This window comes from Elgaria multicarinata, chromosome 16, assembly GCF_023053635.1.
Source record: "Elgaria multicarinata webbii isolate HBS135686 ecotype San Diego chromosome 16, rElgMul1.1.pri, whole genome shotgun sequence".
Classification (NCBI taxonomy): Eukaryota; Metazoa; Chordata; class Lepidosauria; order Squamata; family Anguidae; genus Elgaria; species Elgaria multicarinata.
This window is the reverse complement of record NC_086186.1, coordinates 22,963,098-22,981,647: the sequence shown is the minus strand read 5'-3', so window position 1 is coordinate 22,981,647 and position 18,550 is coordinate 22,963,098. Positions and strand designations below refer to the sequence as shown.

Below are 18,550 nucleotides of genomic sequence, written 5' to 3'. Positions count from 1 at the left end.
CATGTACAGAGAGATTCAGGCTTTCAGTGGGCACACCTTTAACACACAGCCCCACTGAAATGATTGATATCAGTAGCATGCAAAACCACTGTGAGATTTTTGACACTAAGGGTCAAGACAGGTGGGGCACTGTTGATGTGACAAGATGGTTTTGGGGCAAGCTCAATGCGTTGACTTCAAACAAACCTGCACCTTTCCAAGGGAAAACACTCAGGGGGGTGGAGACGGGGTAGGAGGGTGGGGAGAATACAACGCAAGTCCGAAGCAGATACTGGCTGTGCATAGTGGTGATTGGCTAGCCTGCTGTGATGTCACCCTCCCCCCAATCTCTCTCCCATCCCTGGAGTGAAGAAGAAGATTTGTTTTTAAGGTAGGCAGGAACTACGCTATGGATGATATTCTGGAGGTGACAGACTTGACCTTGGGGGAGCTAGGGGTGGCGACAGCCAACAGAAAGCTCTGGCGTGGGCTGATCCATGAAGTCACAAAGAGTCGGAAGCGACTGAACGAATAAACAACAACAAAAGGAACTACACTACTGCTTTAAAGCGCTTTATAACAATTTTGACACTGTTATACAGTGTTATCCACATACAGTTGTCAAAACTGTTAAAAAGTGCTTTAAAGCAGTAGTGTAGATCCGTCCATAATGAGACAAGTGAATGGATGCATGGATCTTAATGCAGCATTTTATTTTTTAAGGTAAAGAGCCAACCTGAAGCATTCCTGGAAGGTGGGGTGTGTGTGTGTGGACAGAAGGCTGCCAGCTGAACCGGGATTTGATTCACTGGTATTGCCCATTTATCTTTTCAGCTGCTGAACCTGGAGGAGGCAAAGTTTGCCCTGCGGATGTGATGCGAGGGCTCCTTTTATAGTATGTCCATCTTCACTGACAAAACTTTGCTGATGGTAAGCACCCAAATGAACCCAACCAAGTCAAATAAAAATGCTGGCTTCCAAAAGCAATGCTCTAGAACACTGGCACTCATTGTTCTCCAAAGCTATGTCAAAGCCTCCCGAGTAGGCGTAATTTTAGTCCAAAAAAAGGGGGGGGACTTGTCTGCCATGTAAGCAGAACTGAAGGCAGCAGCAGGCAAGAGATGAAAGAATGGCACATTGTAATCTTGGATGTTACTCAGCCTTTTGGAGGAGGAAATCCTGTAAAATGTGGTATTAGGCATAGGATGCAGCTTTTTTGAGAATTTCTGCTTTCTTTCTTTGTTTTTAAAGCTCGTTTCCAGCCCTTAATGGTGTGATAATCAACCTAAAAGGCAATGCCTAGTGAAATCACAAAAGTCACGAGTGGTAGCTGACCATCTCCAGTAGCCATTGGCTCCTTGCCTCTTCCATGGAGTAAACAAACATATATGCCTATGGGCTCAACTTGCATAATTTATACAGGTTCCAGAGTTCAGGTTTTCCTTGCTACTGGCTTTTTCTAGGCACCGAGTACATCTCTCAGATTCCAGATTCTGGCTGGACATCAGGAAAAACTTCCTGACTGTTAGAGCAGTACAACAATGGAACCAATGACCTAGGGAGGTTGTGGGCTCTCCCACTCCAGAGGCCTTCAAGAGGCAGCTGGACACCCATCTGTCAGGGATGCTTTAAGGTGGATTCCTGCACTGAGCAGGGGGTTGGACTCGATGGCCTTGTAGGCCCCTTCCAACTCTACTATTCTATAGTTCTATGATTCTAGGCTTCACTTACAACTGCAAACACGTTTCCCCATCCCTGTCTTAAAGAATGGCAAAATGAGAGCAAGGGTTTAAGAGTAAAATCAAGTCACCAGCCTCTCTCTCTCTCTCTCACCCAGAAAACTGTGGGCAGGTTTATCCTCCATCACACGGATCCGTCGCGCCCCAGCTGGGATCACTGCTGCTTCGATATAACCTAGGGCAAATAAAAGGAACATATGGATCATGGTATCTCAAAAAGCAAATCAATAGGAAAACAGCCAATGGATCCACAGAATTTAGCATACTGAGTTGAGAATCATGTTTAAAACTCCAATTGACATTTTGAAATTTTATAACATGTGGTGGCATGCAAGTTACAGTGCCATAAACTATGACCTGAAGAGGAGGAAGGAAACCTGAGCGCGCACATTTTAAATAGGCTTCTACACGCCTGAAATGAGGACGGATCCAATTCCAGCTTGCTTATGTACTTTGTTTGCTTATGTGATCAGAATCATGCAAGGTTGCTTCAGTATACACATGGGCTGTTTTATACCGAATCAGCAACACAGATTGACACAGCCAAAGAACCCCTGGGTGTTTCAGTTACTACACGTCCTTACTCATTTTTAATTTTTTTGCAGGAAACTCTGCTGCATGTATCTCTTCACACATGTGATAAAAGGGGCTGCCTTATACAGAGTTATACCAACAGCCCATCTAGTTCTGTGCCAATGCTTTTGACTGGCAGGACCTATTTAAGGTTCCAGGCAGAGGTCTTCCCCAGCCTCACTACCCACGATCCTTTTCACTGGAGACTCAAAGGATTGGACTTGGGACTTCATGAATGCAAAGGATGCCTGCTTCTCATTACACCCGATTTCTTCGATTCTAAGACACACTTTTTCCCCATATAAACTTCTCTAAAAATGGGGTGCGTCTTAGAATCGCGGGTGTGTCTTAGGTGTTTTTTTTCCTGTTGGTGGTACTGAAATTAGTGTGCGTCTTACAATTGAAGAAATATGGTAATTATTATTATTATTATTCCACTCTATATTAGACCAGATACAAAAAGAGGGCAGGGCTCCTGCAGCTTTAACTGTTGTGATGAAGAGGGAATTTCACCAGGTGCTGCATGCATACAAGTGACACCTGCTGAAAGGAAGTGCCTGCCAAAGGAAGTGAGGCAGGTGGCTACCAGGAGCAGGGCCTTCTCTGCTGTGGCACCCCGGCTGTGGAATGAGCTCCCTAAGGAGGTTCGCTTGGCACCTACATTATATGCCTTTAGAATCATAGAATAGCAGAGCTGGAAGGGGCCTACAAGGCCATCGAGTCCAACCCCCTGCTCAATGCAGGAATCCACCCTAAAGTATCCCTGACAGATGCTTGTCCAGCTGCCACTTGAAGGCCTCTAGTGTGGGAGCGCCCACCACCTCCCTAGGTAACTGATTCCATTGTCGTACTGCTCTAACAGTCAGGAAGTTTTTCCTGATGTCCAGCCGGAATCGGGCTTCCTTTCACTTGAGCCCATTATTTCCTGTCCTGCACTCTGGGATGATTGAGAAGAGATCCTGGCCCTCCTCTGTGTGACAACCTTTTAAGTATTTGAAGAGTGCTCTCATGTCTCCCCTCAATCTTCTCTTCTCCAGGCTAAACATGCCCAGTTTAGATGCCAGGTGAAGACCTTTTCATTCTCCCAGCATTTTAACAGTCTATAAATAAATGTTAACTTGGTGTTTTAAATTTGTAATTCTGCGTTGCTGCTGTTTTTATCTGGTTGAGCTTTTATATTGTATTTTATATTATGGTTTTATACTGTTGTTTTATACTTTGAATGGTTTTAATTTTTGTGAACTGCCCAGAGAGCTCCAGCTATTGGCCGGTATAGAAGTGCAATAAATAAATAAATAAATAAAATAAATAAATCCCCCTTTTCTAGACAACTGTTAAAAATACAGGAGCCCTGTCCCCCTTTCCACAGGGTCACTCTAAACAGCAGTCATGGTAAAGTCTTAAAGAAATGTAAAAGTTTGTGAGCTGGGCACGCAATGAGAGAGATGGTCCAGTTGCTCCAGGCCTTGTAAATAAGGAGTTGCTGATTTCGAAGCACAACCCTGTACCAGCAACCTCTGATTCTGATCTGTGGCTTTAGCTTGCACAGGGCCCAGAGCTGTTGTTACAGACCACAGGCTTAAAACTGCAGTATCTCCTGTGGGGGGAAGGTCAACCTCACTGCACGATGCCTTGCAAATCCTCCCCCCTGCCAGCCCTTGTAGAACTCCTGTTCCTATGGCTTCTGCCAGAGGCAACATGTAGGAAATCGATATGACCCAAGGGCACCGATTTCAATGAGCCTGCTTACTTTCCCCTTTTGGTTCGCTCCTTACGCTCCTAACCCCATTAACATTTCCATGTTACTAGATCTTCCCACCTGACTGCGTAGAGCCTTTTTCGTTTTCTTCTCCTCTCCTCAGGTTACCAAGAGAAACAGACTCCCCCTGAGCGAAAGCTGAAAACACAGTGGCAGCAGGAGTCTGAATACAGAGCCCAATAGAAGTGAGTTTGATGGATTCAGCATCCAGTGATTACAAAGCATGTTGCAATGATAATTGTTCTACACGGCGGTGTCTTGGTTTGTCTGGGGTTTTTTTTAACCACAGTTATGTCATCCATATTAGTTAGAGCAGACACAGGGCTGATAAACAGCTTGGCGTTGGGGATTTTGTTGTGGTCTGACTCAAGGTACTAAAATGGCTTTGCAATCACCAGGCCCTGAAACAGCAAAAACCAAAAACAAAACCCACTTGGCGAAAACTCATGCGTTGACGTCAAGACCCAACCACCGAGAATGACCACCAGACACGAACACAGCGGAGACAAGTGATTAATAACAAGGCACCCCACAATCGCACCCTGTCACCAATGTTAGGATGACACGTCGGAAAATGCACCAAACCTTCAGTGTATTATCTCGATTAAAAAAGGGAAAAAACACCCCCCCCCCCAAAAATAACCCCCTACAGAATTAACGCATGCAATGTTTTTGCTGGGTCTTTTATGGCTTCCTGGTTAGAACCCTTTTAAGGTTCTAAGTTTATGGCATGGAATGATTCATCCTGCCAGACATACCCAAACATTATCAACGTTCAGAAGAAATCAGGAAATAAATCACAACTGAAATATTTCCCAAATATAGGTCTCTAGGGATGGGTGAACTCACCCGCCACCCATTCCCTTCTTTTGAGGCTGGGCAAGGCCCAATGAGTGCTCAGTCCTAGCTCTGGAAATTACGCATTTCCCCACATTGCATAAATGGCTTTTTGTAAGGTTCTCATGGGCATGTGCCTTTGGAGGAAAAAGCAGCTGGTGTTTTTAGGCCAGCATTTCAGCAACAGCAGGTTAACAGAAACCTAAACCTGTTGCAAATTCAATAAATGCACTGCACACACATGCAGACTCACGACAAATGTTGGAATGACATTTCCCTCATCACCCTCCTGGGTGTTCGAATTCACTTACTACATCGCTTCTCAAGGGACTAATACATTAATGGAAATAAGCTTTCCAACGTTTGGAGAAATGTTGCACTGATAACTTCTCCGTTATGCACAAGCCACGGTTCTTTTAACAGCTTGTAACTGCAGTTTCCCCCACTGGAAAGATCAGCAAGTCTCAGATACTATGATCACTGCTGGAATCATGATGTGACCTGCCAGTTTTCCAATTGTATCCCACCTGTTCTTTTAGGCTACAACAAAAAAATTTGGGCGACATTCACTCTAAGGCACTTGTGCCAGAATAGGACAACCTTCCATTCTTTCATCAATCAACTCAACGTAACTTTTTTTGTTCTAAGGATGACTTGTAGGCATACTTCATTATTTGGTCATTCGTAACACTGTACACAAGTGTGCTCCAGTTTGGGAATGACCCTCTCTCTTTAGCATGCAACAACCTTTCTGGGTTACTTCAATGCTTCAAGAATGCATATATGTGATTGAAGAGAATCCTGCATACAAATTATGTGGTAGAACTTGAATTAGAGGAGACACCTGAACAGAAAGGGAGGGAGGGCGAGAGGGAGAGATAGAATACAAGCACATTTGTCACTACAAAGATTAATATGTGGAGAATAACTTCTGATGCATCTTCACTGAGAAGGCTGGAAAAAACCAGCAGCAGGAGAAAAAAAAAAAGAGTTGAGGAGGGGTTCCTATTATTAGGAAAACTTGTTTTCCCGAGACAGTGAAAACAGATGTTAGCATCATTTTCAGTATTGTGGCTGGACTACCAAATAGCTAGTATGGATCGTTCTGGAAGATGACCTCTTGAGTGCACATTTACTGGCTATCAGTCCTAGTAAATCTGCACAGAACCTTACATTTTCCTCCACTGCAAGTTGGGTGGAAACATCAACTTCCAAACTGAAAACCATGGAGAAGTAAGCGTTATTGTATTGACGTGGAAGTTGAAGGTCCCAGTGCAACAGAGAGCAAAACTTCTTTTAGAGCAACCAATCCACAGTGACTTTGCACATGGGGGGAGGGGTGCCTGACAGTCCTGTCCTAAATGGCTGGGGGTGGGCAAGCGACATGGAGGCAGCATCTGCCCAGAGAGCTTCGGCTATTGGGCAGTATAGAAATGCAATAAATAAATAAATAAATAAATAAATGAGTTGTAGGCCTAAGCTGCTGTAACTTGGGTCATCCCATGTAGCTGATTGGTAGGAGATTCAGGACAGATAAAAGGAAGAGCTTCTTGACTCAGTGCATAGTTATACTAAGGAATTAGCTACCAGAACATGTAATGAGGACTACCAATTTGGATGGCCTTAAAAGGGGATCAGTCAAATTCATAGAAGATAAGGCTATGAGTTGTTGTGGTAGTGAATGCAAAACTCAAAGAAGGACACTCAGGTGGGCAGGCTGGATAGAATAAATTAAGCTTGTCTAATACATGAGTTACGGACTAAGAGATGTGTAGGGCACTCCACCTCCACATGACTAGAAGCCTTAAGGGGCCAACCCTCTGGCTTCATGAGGCACTGTCCATGCTATCTTGTGACTATATACATAAGAGCAGTGGAGGCTTCACACCTTGGACAGCTCCTTTAGAGTTCTGGCTGGTTCTGACTGAAACCTGGAGCAGATTCACTGCCCCACTGATATCAGAGCCACCAGCCTCTGCTGCATAAGACACACATCCTTTTTTGTTTTGAAGTGAAAATGTCGATTCACCTAAAATTCAACTTCTAATACCATAATGTCCCCAGCCCTTGGAATGCCTTGGGCTAAAGGTATTTTGTCTTCTCCATGGCATGTCCAGTTTTTCCTGTTTCTGCTGGAGATCCCCAATCAGCAACTGTGGTGCTGATCCACTCTGAAAATGTAGCTGTTTAGACCAGGACCAAGACGTAACAAAAGGAGCCACCACAGATTGCTCTACTAGAAAAGTTGACACAAAAAACTGAGGAAAGCACGAGGACAACTAAGTGAAGATACATTTGAGAGGGTATGGAGGAAATTTATTGATTATGTAAACAAAGAAGGAGATGGGAGAACACCGCCCTCGGACTGCAAGAAGATCAAACCAGTCCATACTCCAGGAAATAAAGCCAGACTGCTCACTTGAGGGAATGGTATTAAAGGCAAAACTGAAGTACTTTGGCCCACATAATGAGAAGACAGGATACCCTGGAGAAGAGGCTGATGCTAGGGAAAGTAGAAGGCAAAAGGAAGAGGGGCCAACCAAGGGCGAGATGGATGGATGATATTCTGGAGGTGACAGACTTGACCTTGGGGGAGCTAGGGGTGGCAACGGCTGACAGAAAGCTCTGGCGTGGGCTGGTCTATGAAGTCACGAAGAGTCGGAAACGACTGAATGAATAAACAACAAAATGGAGTTATGGATGAGTAAAGAGACTAATTTCTAAGGGGGCCTAAATTAAATTAAATTAAATTAAATTAACGTTAAACAACCTCAAACCCAAACAGGAACATGTATTTATATTTGTACGAGTCTGAATGTATATGTTGTATTACTTGACCTTTGTAACCAGGACTATAAAAATGAAAAGTAGTTGAAAATTAAAAACAAAAACCTACAACAGCAAACGGAGCCACCAGAAGCTGAATGGTGTTCACCGTCTACTGGTTTCAGCGAGATTTCACTTAATGAAGCCATCTGCAAGTGAAGCTCTCCATATTACAGGGCTGTTCCTCTCAACAATGTAGCTTCCCCATGCCCAAATTTGAGAAACACATGCCATGGGTGCGATACACCAATTGACCTGAGTGGATGCACTCAGGAGTGGTGTCAAGGGTAGGCAGGCTCAGGCACCTGCTGATGACCTATATCCCAGCAGCAGCCCACTGACAACAGCTCCCTGGAGTTGCCCCTCCTCTTTGCCCTCGCAACTTGCTCGTTCACCTGCCTCTGGATCGGGTCCAGACAATGGTGGTGGTTGTGAGAAGGAGGAGCAGTAGATGCCCCTGCCTACTTGCTCACTGGCTCTCTTCACCAGGCAAGCAAGCAAGCGATAGCCATGATGAGAAAGAGGAGGAGAAGCAAGAGCAACTGGTGGCAATGATGATGAGAAGGTAGGCTTACTGGGGGAGGGCCTCCATTGAGGGTGTCTTGTCCAGGAGTCTTGAAAAAAGTTGGAGCCAGCACCAGGTGCATTTACCTTTTCAGTGAGGACTATATAGCAGCTTAGGTTTCACAGGTGAAAGCCATAAGCTGTCTATTCTTAGGGTGGGTAGCCACTTTGACTAAAACCAGCCAACTCTAAAAGTTAGAGTTGCATCAGGAGGACCGAAGCAGAGATTTCGGATAATCTCAGAGAGCTTCGGCTGTTGGGCGGTATAAAAATGTAATAAATAAATAAAAATAAATAAAATAAATAATTAGTTTCCCAAGATATGATTTTCTCAGAGGAGAGCTAACAGATCCTCAAAAGGAAACAACTTGCGTACTGTATTTGTAACCTCAGCAAGTTGCAGCATATCTAGGCAAAGGGCTTTCAAATCTATGAACGGCTTTTTCTTTTCGAGCCTGATGCTGTTTTCGTGTTTCGATCCAACAAGAGGAGACGGAGAGAGACCCAACACCAAGTAGCGTCTACCCCAGACCACCACACAGAGCAACCAAGCATCTTACACGAGAAACACTTGGGAACCGCCTTTGCCTTTGCCATCACACATGTGGAAACCTTCTTACATTGATTATGGGATACTGAGAAAAAGAAAGGAATTGGCATGGGTTTAGTTGCAGCAATAGGGTTTGTTTTCACAAGTCAGCGATCACAAACAATGAGGTCAGGTTCTGAATTCAGCGGAGATATTACACAATCCAGTTCCAATCAGTTTCTGAATGCAAAGTCATTCTTTTCTGGAGCTGCGATCTTGACACAGAGCCTGCAAGGGGACTTGAAACACACACATCACCAGATTTCAGTGGAACTGGCCGTGTGGCAGAACTCTTAACCTGTTGATTTTTTTAAAAAATAACATATGTATTTGTAAAATATAAATATCACATTTTTCAAGTCCAATTAGAAGTCCAAGGATGGTTTGTAATGATAAAATAAACCAAGAAACTTACCAAATGACAAATACAAAGCTAAAAAAAACTGCAAGGGACCGAGAAGGGTAAGCAGCAATTATTATTATTATTATTATTATTATTATTATTATTAATAATAATAATAATAATAATAATTTTATTTATTACCTGCCTCTCCCTCTGGATCGAGGCAAGGAACAACACTAAATACAATATAATACATAATTATTAAAAACAGGAGAGAAAAGATTAAAGGGTTCCAGACATTGCTACCTTAACTAAAGCACTTGGCAGAATGCAGATGGGGGCAGAGATAGGAAGAGAGACATTCCTTCCCTGGTCCCTGCCCTCTTAGGTAGTGGCATTAAGAAGATTTTTTTTAAAAAAGTAAATAATAATAATAATAATAATAAAAAGATAGAGGTGTTGTACTGCCATCTGCCACTAGGGTAAGCATTTCTGTCCCCAGGCAAACTAGTAAATAGGTTCAGCCTCCTCCCACGAATTATTTCTGACATTTAGACATTTCCCCCCATCTAAACATGCATAGGATTGAGCTTTATGCTTCTTCATACACCCTCCATGGCTCAGCCTGGAGATATTGGGAGTTGCTAGGAGCAACTTAACACAGGATGAGCAAATATCATAACTTGATGAGCTCTTTTAAAATCAGTGAAGATTGAGCAAGGGCATGGATCTTGGAAATCTTGAAACCCCTGGGGTTGACTCCACCTGCGTTGTTCCGCTGACAGAAGCAGTTCCATCAGCAGAACTGGTATGGGGAAATTCCCTCTCTCCCTCTCTTAGTCCTGAACACACCCTCAGAATCTACTTTGGAGGATAGAGAAACCCTGCAGAACAGATTTTGGTGCTGAGCGGAGTGCAGGAGGGAGGAAGTCCCATCGTGCTAGCGAGGAAGTCCCATCGTGCTAGCAGAACGTCCTCTAGCACAATGCCGGATTTAGCTCCTAACCAAGATTGTTTCATGTGCACCACCGAGTAAAAGGACTGTTGCTTGACTGAGCCCATGAGAAACGGAGGGCTGAAAATCTGAACAAATACTACAGGGTTTGTACGACAGTGGGAAGGTAGGCCCACACATATCCCCCCCCCCAAATGGTAGCCCATAAAATGACTTGCCCATCACTCATCTTGATAAGCATACACTTTGGACTATGCGCTTGCATACTGTGAAACGGGACAGTAGAACACAAGGAACAACCATGACCAGCAGCTTCAAGGTTACCCCCAGTTAAGATGCCTAAGTCCTTGATATCGCTACCCTATTTCTTCGATTCTAAGACGCACTTTCCCCCCCATATAAACATCTCTAAAAATGCAGTGCATCTTAGAATCGCAGGTGTGTCTTAGGGTTTTTTTTTTCCCTGTTGGTGGTACTGAAATTAGTGTGCGTCTTACAATCGATGGCATCTTACAATCAAAGAAATACGGTACAGAAATTGAGAAAAGGTAAGGAAAATCCTTGGGGCACATGAGTGTTCTGAAACTGCAAAATGTGCCTCAAGTCTGAGATTCTGAGCAGCTTGACACCACACCAAATTGAGCATCACGCCCTTGTTAACAAGTTGAATGTCTTAACGTTGCATTCGAAACGCAGTGCATGCCTTGCCCCCTGCAAACACAGGCTCCTCTGCAGTTCAGTTCTCAAGCACCAGGCAGCTAACACAACCCAGTGGCTACTCACCCATCCCTTTGGTATGGTTGAAGTCCCCTTTCACCACTTTGCAGGTTTTGCCATCTCCACTACAGATGCCACAACGATCCTCTTTGGCAGCCGAGCCAAGGATCCCGTCACAGCCGATTTTCTATTGGCAACAAGAGAGTCTTTGTTATTTCGAGGGAAACGTTTCCTAAAGGAGGATGGGCCGGGAATTCTCGTTTCATCGGCCATCACAACGTGAAGAGACCCCTGGAAGTCAGAAGAGGTGTTGGGTAGGACAGCCCCCAAAATATTATGTTAAAATAGCTGTAATCAGAAAGGGAAACCGCAGAGTGATCCATCCTCTGCCTTTGAAGATGGCTCAGAAATTGACTTTGAAGATGGCTCAGAAACTTCAATTGGCACAGAATGCAGCCGCTCAGATATCAGTGAAGGGTGACAGCTAGCTCATGTGACACAGATATTACCCAGCTGCACTAGTAGCGGCTTTCCAAACCCCAATTTCAATTCTTTTTTATTACAGTCAACAAACCAATAAAACATATGAAAACACATAATAAATATTTAAAATACATGGAATTAAAACAGAGTATGATTGCGTGAAGCCTCCTTAAAGTTCTGTACTAGAAGCAAAAGGAAGTCCTGCCACCATTACTGATCTGGTAAGGATTGCCTGATTAAGAAATTTAGCAACTTGTTCGGTGGTGTGCTTAGCTTGAGCCTGTAAAAGGACCGACATAAGGGTCACGGACGATCGTCCAGGTAATCGTTGCGTGAAAGGATGGATAAGGGCTTTTCTTGCCTCCTGATAGAAGCGCAGTTGAATAATACGTGGGAGATAGATTCCACCTCGTTGTTACAGGGGCAGTATCTATCTGCCAAACCCCCAATTTAAAGTGCTGGTTTTAACCATTAAAGCCCTAAACAGTTTGGGTCCAAGTTATGTGAAGGACCACCTTCAATTGAAGCAGCCTGTTCGCACTTTGAGGTTATCAGTAAGGATGTATGGATTCTTCAAAAGCCATTCTGTCTCTGTGTAGTGGATTGCCAGGCACTTTTTTTCCCCTTTCCAAATTTGCACGAATTTGCATTTGCGAGAATGTAAATTTGCGCAAATTTGAACATGAAAAAATGTGTAAAGTCCCCAATAATGCACATTTTCACACTTTAGTATATGGGGGGGGGGAATGCACATTTTTTGGCCAGTTTTTTTATTTTTGCGTATTTTTCTATGATGAAATTTGTGCAAAATCCTCAAAGGTTAGAAAAATGGTCTACAAGTCCGCAGAATCTGCCCAACAGGGGAAAAGCTGTTCCACTGTGGAATCTGTGGGTCAAATTCATAAAAGTCTGAACTCATTTGGTTCCATTGTGGATTTCTCCACTATCCCAAGGTATCAGCAGAGGCCCTTCTCGCCTGTCCTTCACCAAGGGTGGCGGAGTTGGTGAACCCAGGAAAGAGGACCTTTGCAGCAGTGGCCCTGAACCTCTGGAATGAGGTTCCATTGGGGATTCAACAGCCTTCGTCTTCATTGGCAGGCAGGAAAGTTCTGAAGATCCATTTATTCTGGTTGGCTTTTTCTTGAATTGTATTCTTGGGCTTCTGGGTTTACTTGTAATTACTGTTTTTATTGACATATCCCAAAGGAATAAAGTGTTGAGAATATTGTAACCTCATCTGCAAGTTACTGCAAGGGGGCAGTGTTGCATTTAGTTAGTTCATGGGAATTTAGACCAGAGCTAGACTTGGGATCTTTATAGCCTACAGTGTTTTTTTCCTGTGATTTCTTCCTTTTCCTCCTCCCTTTCCTCCCAGCGCTCTCTCTCTGACCTCCTCCATTGCTGGGAGCATGTGTGTTTGCTCGCTTGCTCCTGCCTGTGTAATAGAACACAAAACGGGTTGAACAAACTCTGCACTGTACCTGCATATTAAATGCAAGGACATTGGTGAGTAAAACCATTTTACCTTTTCTTCACCAAAGAAAGAGTGTGGTCTCCTTGATTGTGCTAAGATAGCCTTGTGTGCATGTGGGACTGGTAAAGGCTCATTTTGCTTTGCCTTTTGTTTTTTCTCTGCTAATTGCCTTTCTAACAAGAGACATCATTACTAAATACTCCAATCAAGAAATACACTGGGTAGGGAGATGGAGTGTGATAAGAGTTACTTAGCTGTGCTGAATATTATTCAGTTTTGATTTTGGGACAGAAAATATCAGTTCTGGTTGATGGGGAAGAGGCAGTTCACTTTTCCAGTCCCGTTTCATGCCACTGTTTCTGCAAGCTGCCACCACTTCTGTACCATTTTCCTCTTGGTTACTGCATTTTTCCGCTTCCTGGATTAGTGACATGGGTGATCTCAGGCAATTGGAGATCATGGAATGGATGGGGATGACAGTACTATGCAGCCACAGAATTGGCTACACGGTGACATTGCTCAGAGCAAATGAAGTCATGCGAGAGTGAGCGAATGAGCTACATAAATCAAGACCAGGACGTTTTTGAAAGCAGTGCGAAATATTTTCGAAAAGGGGAGGTGTTGCCAAAAATATCTGCGAAAGAAACAAAAAACCCTGAATAGTTTTGCATCAGTCCTTTTAAGAATCACCATAATTTCCAACTAAGCCAAAGCACATTGAGGTTCCAGCTTCAAAATGTTGAGATATGCTTAGAATTTTAAGTGATGCATAGCTTCATCTTGGATATCTAGGAATCAGAGCCAGCATCAAAGACTGGCACGATCAGGTTCACGCTGAGGCTCACAAGGAGAGGAGACCTCTTTGGAGGAGAAACCCAATCCCCCAGCACAACTCTGTCATACAGTAGACATGGGGCAATCTGAGGGGCTCCAACTCCTCCTTTCAACCTTGTCCTGTGGCTTGGGGAGGATCATGGCTTAGAATAGGAGATGGCTATCAATGGCTACTCATCCTGATGGCTATGTGCTACCTCTAGTTTCAGAAGCAGCAAGCATATATACATCAGTGGCTGGGGGACATGGGTGGGAGGGTGCTATTGCACCATGTCCTGCTTGTGGGTTCTTGGTCAACAGCTGGTTGGCCACTGTGTAGACAGTGTATTGGATCAGATGGACTCTTGGTTTGAACCCGCATGGCTCTTCTTAGGTTCTTAAAGGCCATGGCTCAGTATGGTAGAGTACCTGCTTTGCATGCAGATGGTCCCAGGTTCAATCCACAGCATCTCCAGGTAGGGATGGAAAAAACCCTGCTGAAATTCTGAAGAGCTGCTGCCAGTAAGTGTCGACAATACTGGGCTAGATGGACCCTGTATCTGACTCAGTATACGGAAGCTTCCTGAGTTCCTGTGTTCCAAGTCCAGCAACAATTCTTGACTCTCTTCCCACTGCTCAAGGATCACCTGCACTGAACCAGATGGGACACTCAGAGCCTTTGGAGTGCCCACCTGGTTGTCAGAAGACCTTTTCACCCAGGAGCAAGAATCTACTTGTGAACACCCGGTTGGGACTACTAACAAAGAAGATTCAGCTACAGTTGCTGAACCAGCCAGCATATAAACTCTCAGCCCTTCCCCAACCCTTTACTAGATGAACAACTTCCATAGAACTGCTCCAGTTTTACACCTCCAGTTGCAGACTCCGGACCAAAGCCCCCTTTAGTCTGGCATTGGATGCTACACGCATCTACGTGCAAGTCACATGTTTGTGTGAATGTCCTCATGACCTGCTTATGGGTTCCCTGTGGGCCACTGTGTGAACAGAATGCCGGACTAAATGGACCCTTGGTCTGATCCAGCAGGGCCTTTATGTCCTTAATGGGGAAGGATGGCAACATTACCCAGAGAAGCCCACTGACGAGCCTCACCAAGGATAGAGCCGGCCTTGTTCCACTGGGTGGGTTACGAGGTCTGCATTAGAATATTCCTCTTGGTGGGCCTTGTATATGGACACAAGAGCTGTGAGCAAAGGGCCTTTTGACATTCTCCACCCTATTTGTGGGCAGATAAATGTGCACACACAGAGGGGGGGGGGGACAGTTCCACCGAGTTTCTCCAGAGGGAGGAGAAATTCTCAACAGTTTCTCACAAGTAGGGCTTACCATTGGCAGGGATTGAAGCACAGCTTTCTCTCCCTGCCTAAGGTTTTTGGAGTTTATGTGCAGCCATTACAACTGGCAACAGCATCAACAGTGTTAACAGGCTGCCCCCATTTTGCATCCACCACAATTCGGCAATGGGGTAGGGTGGCAGTGTTGTATCTGGCTCTAGGGAAGAGGTGGAGCTAGTGTTCCACCAAAATCTGTCCTCTAAGTTCCTGAAAGCTTTCTTCCCCCATGAAAGAGGCTTCCATCATTGTACCTCATTCACAGGGTGTTTTTTTTAATGTATATCTGCGGTGTTTTTGAGCTTAATCACTGTGAAGGGGTCAAGGGTGCTCTGGGTGTGTGTTTCCTTACCATTAATCATCTCTCTATGGTTCTGCAGCCTCCCAGACTGCCTACACTTCTCGATCTGAAAAAGCCCTATAGGAGGAATTACATCATGATATTTTCTCCTGAACTTTAACTGCAGTTAAAGGTTGTCACACAGAGGAGGGCCAGGATCTCTTCTCAATCATCCCAGAGTGCAGGACAGGAAATAATGGGCTCAAGTGAAAGGAAGCCCGATTCCGGCTGGACATCAGGAAAAACTTCCTGACTGTTAGAGCAGTACGACAATGGAACCCGTTACCTAGGGAGGTTGTGGGCTCTCCCACACTAGAGGCATTCAAGAGGCAGCTGGACAGCCATCTGTCAGGGATGCTTTAAGGTGGATTCCTGCACTGAGCAGGGGTTTGGATTTGATGGCCTTATAGGCCATCAAAACTCTACTATTCTATGAAGTGTTGGAAGCCAAGCAGGCCATAGGCTGCTAGCGAGACTACTGTACAACGCGAAACAAGACACTTTCACACATTCCTTGGCTACCAGATAAGTAAGAAAAGCACAAGAATCCTGAACCTAACTTATGAGAATTTCCCCGAAATTTTGTTCACCATCGAATTTCTTTGCGAAAGCCATTTCTTCTCTGATGAACTGCGTGCGAATGTTGGGGGGGGGGGGAAATGTGGAAGAAATTTTCAGCACAGTGCCAATCAAAGCCATCTTTTTAATGAGTCTTCTGATTTTGCAAGCAGCCTTGGTGTGTTAAATGGCATGGGTATCACCCCAGCTAAAAAACACACACCCCTCGCTCCTTTTAATAAGCTTTGAATCTGAAAATAGTCATTGGGTGTGGGATTTGACTCTCCCTTCCTTTCTTCTGTTTTTTTTTTTAAGCCATGCCACTTCTTTTTGGCACGCCATCTGAATTCTATACCAATTGGGTCTTTTTAAAGGAGGGTTTTGTTTTTTTCATGTGGCTTTTGAATATCTCTGCAAAATACCCGTTGACGCAGCCTGCACATGTGTTTGGGTGTTGCTTCGCCAGCACGATTATGATGACTGCCTCACCCGTCAGAAATGACAATGCGCATTCATGGGGCTGTGTAATGCTTCCCATATGCTGAGCCGAACAAACGGCCATAGCAGATTGAATGTAAATATTGACGTCGTTAAGTATCATTCTGAAAATTAATCATAAGGTTATGTCAGTATAGCATATTCCTCTGTAATGCCAACGTTTGTTCATCCTATCCGGTAGTCATGGAAGGCCCAATTCACACAAACACAAGGTGTACAACAACAGTGTTTCCCCCTTTTGCCTATGGCAGCTCCCTGTTTGTGGAATGCAAGGAATCCGACCCCCCCAAAACCCTCTGCTATGCATCACAATTAATTTGCAAATTATAATTCAACTTGAGGATGTAGCTCATCATCAGACGGGGAAAAATCCCATTTCCTTACCGTTGTTTCCCCCACACACACTTCCGTCCCACGATACTTCCACTTCCTTCACACAGGGGAAGAAAGAGGAAGTAAACAATGACCACGCGTCCCATTCGGTGGCCGTTTTTATTTTGCCACTTTTCCTGCACACAGCAGGAAATGGCAGCACATTCCGTTTCAAAAAACAACAACCGGATATAAAGGGGTCTATTTTGTGATGGAAAGAAGGCAAGAAGGAGTGGGAGATGCATGGGAGGCAGACGTCTTCAAAAGGACCCACGGACATTCATGAGTGGGAGTAATGAGCGTGTGATAAAACGTTCCTCTGATGACACTCATAGCATCCTCAAAACTCTGTTGTTTCTCCTAAGCAGGGACTCACTTTGGGCAAAATTCAGTGCTGGCTGTGAGTACTTTAAAGCCCTCCTCCTCCTCCTCCTCCTTCTGGTTCATCCTGAGCTTAGGGGCTTATAAAGAATTCCACTTGGCAGGGAGAGCAGGTTACTGCTCGTTGGAAGATGGAAACATGCACCATCAACACAGGCTGATTTATTGTCCATGGCCGATGAGAAATATTTCTCAAAGAAGAGGATTGCTGACTCAGCAATTGTGAAGGGATCTGTTCAGAGGAATAAGTGAAGCAGGTCTGTTCCAAAATTTGTTACCTGGACCAATAAGCACTCCCAAATTGCAGACCTGGGGGGATTCTACACGTCGTACTGAGGGCGCTTCCATGCGACCCCAGTGCGACCCCAAAGCGATTGTGTAGCTTGCCTGGAGAAGAGACGAGGAAGAGGCGTCCTTGCTGCCGCCGCCACCCACCTACCTCCTCGCTGGCCGGCTCGGAGAGCTCAGCGGAAGAAGGCGGGGTGGAGAGCGGAAGAAGCTCTCCACCCCGCCTTCTTCCGCCGACCTCTCCAACCTGGCTGGCAAGAAAGTAGGTGGGTGGCGGCGGCGGCAAGGACGCCTCTTCCTCGTCTCTTCTCCAGGCAAGCTACACGATCGCTTTGGGGTCGCACTGGGGGCGCATGGAAGCGCCCTCAGTATGACGTGTGGAATCCCCCTGATCCTTCAGGCCAGGGGTGGACCTTCAGACAGTTTGGTATACAACTCCCGGAATCCCTCACCATTGGCTCTACTGGCTGGGTTTGGTGAACAAGGTAGAACAGAACTAGAACAGAACTGTTCCAGAACAGGTTGAACAGCACTCAACTGGATGAAAAACCACTCACCAGCCTTCCACCCATAAGATCCATCTTATCTAGATGGAGTTTTAGTCTGTTAGCCCTCATTCTATCCACTACCATGTCCAGGCATTGGTTTAGGACATCCACAGCCTCACCTGAATTTGATGAAAGACAGAGATAAAGTTGGATGTCATCCACATTTTGGTGAGAGTTCAGACCCCATCTCTGGACGATCTCTCCCAGTAGTTCCATGTAAATGTTGAAGAGGGTAGGGGGGCAGAATAGAAACTTGCTGGGCCTCAAACCATAACTGTCAAGGAGCTGAGATATTGTAATACAGGCACACTCATTAGAGATCCGAGATTGGCTCTGATTTCATCTTGAGTGTAGACACAGCGGTAAAACTAGCATTGTTGGTGAAAAATATGTGGAAAGACCCTAGGGATGTCCATCGCAGGGAAATCCAGTTCTTTTTTGTGTGTGTGTGGGGGGGGGGTGTTGGTGGAGTTCCACAGCATGCACCACTTGATTTGCATCTGCGAGATGAGCTGCAGGCTGTCCCCTAACTCTAGGAATTTCATTTTGGGGAAAGGTTCTGCA

The 18,550-nt window shown here is 44.9% G+C and overlaps 1 protein-coding gene across 1 annotated transcript in view; it reads right to left on the bottom strand.

Moving 5' to 3' along the window:
• Positions 1-18,550, bottom strand: part of ADAMTS17 (ADAM metallopeptidase with thrombospondin type 1 motif 17) — a 199,083-nt gene that overhangs the window by 44,988 nt on the left and 135,545 nt on the right. The window contains exons 15-17 of the mRNA XM_063142170.1: positions 10,948-11,068; positions 8,838-8,912; positions 1,813-1,893 (exon numbers count right to left, since the gene is read on the bottom strand). Of these exons, the coding sequence (XP_062998240.1) occupies positions 1,813-1,893; positions 8,838-8,912; positions 10,948-11,068 (277 nt within the window). The remainder of the gene's footprint in view (positions 1-1,812; positions 1,894-8,837; positions 8,913-10,947; positions 11,069-18,550) is intronic.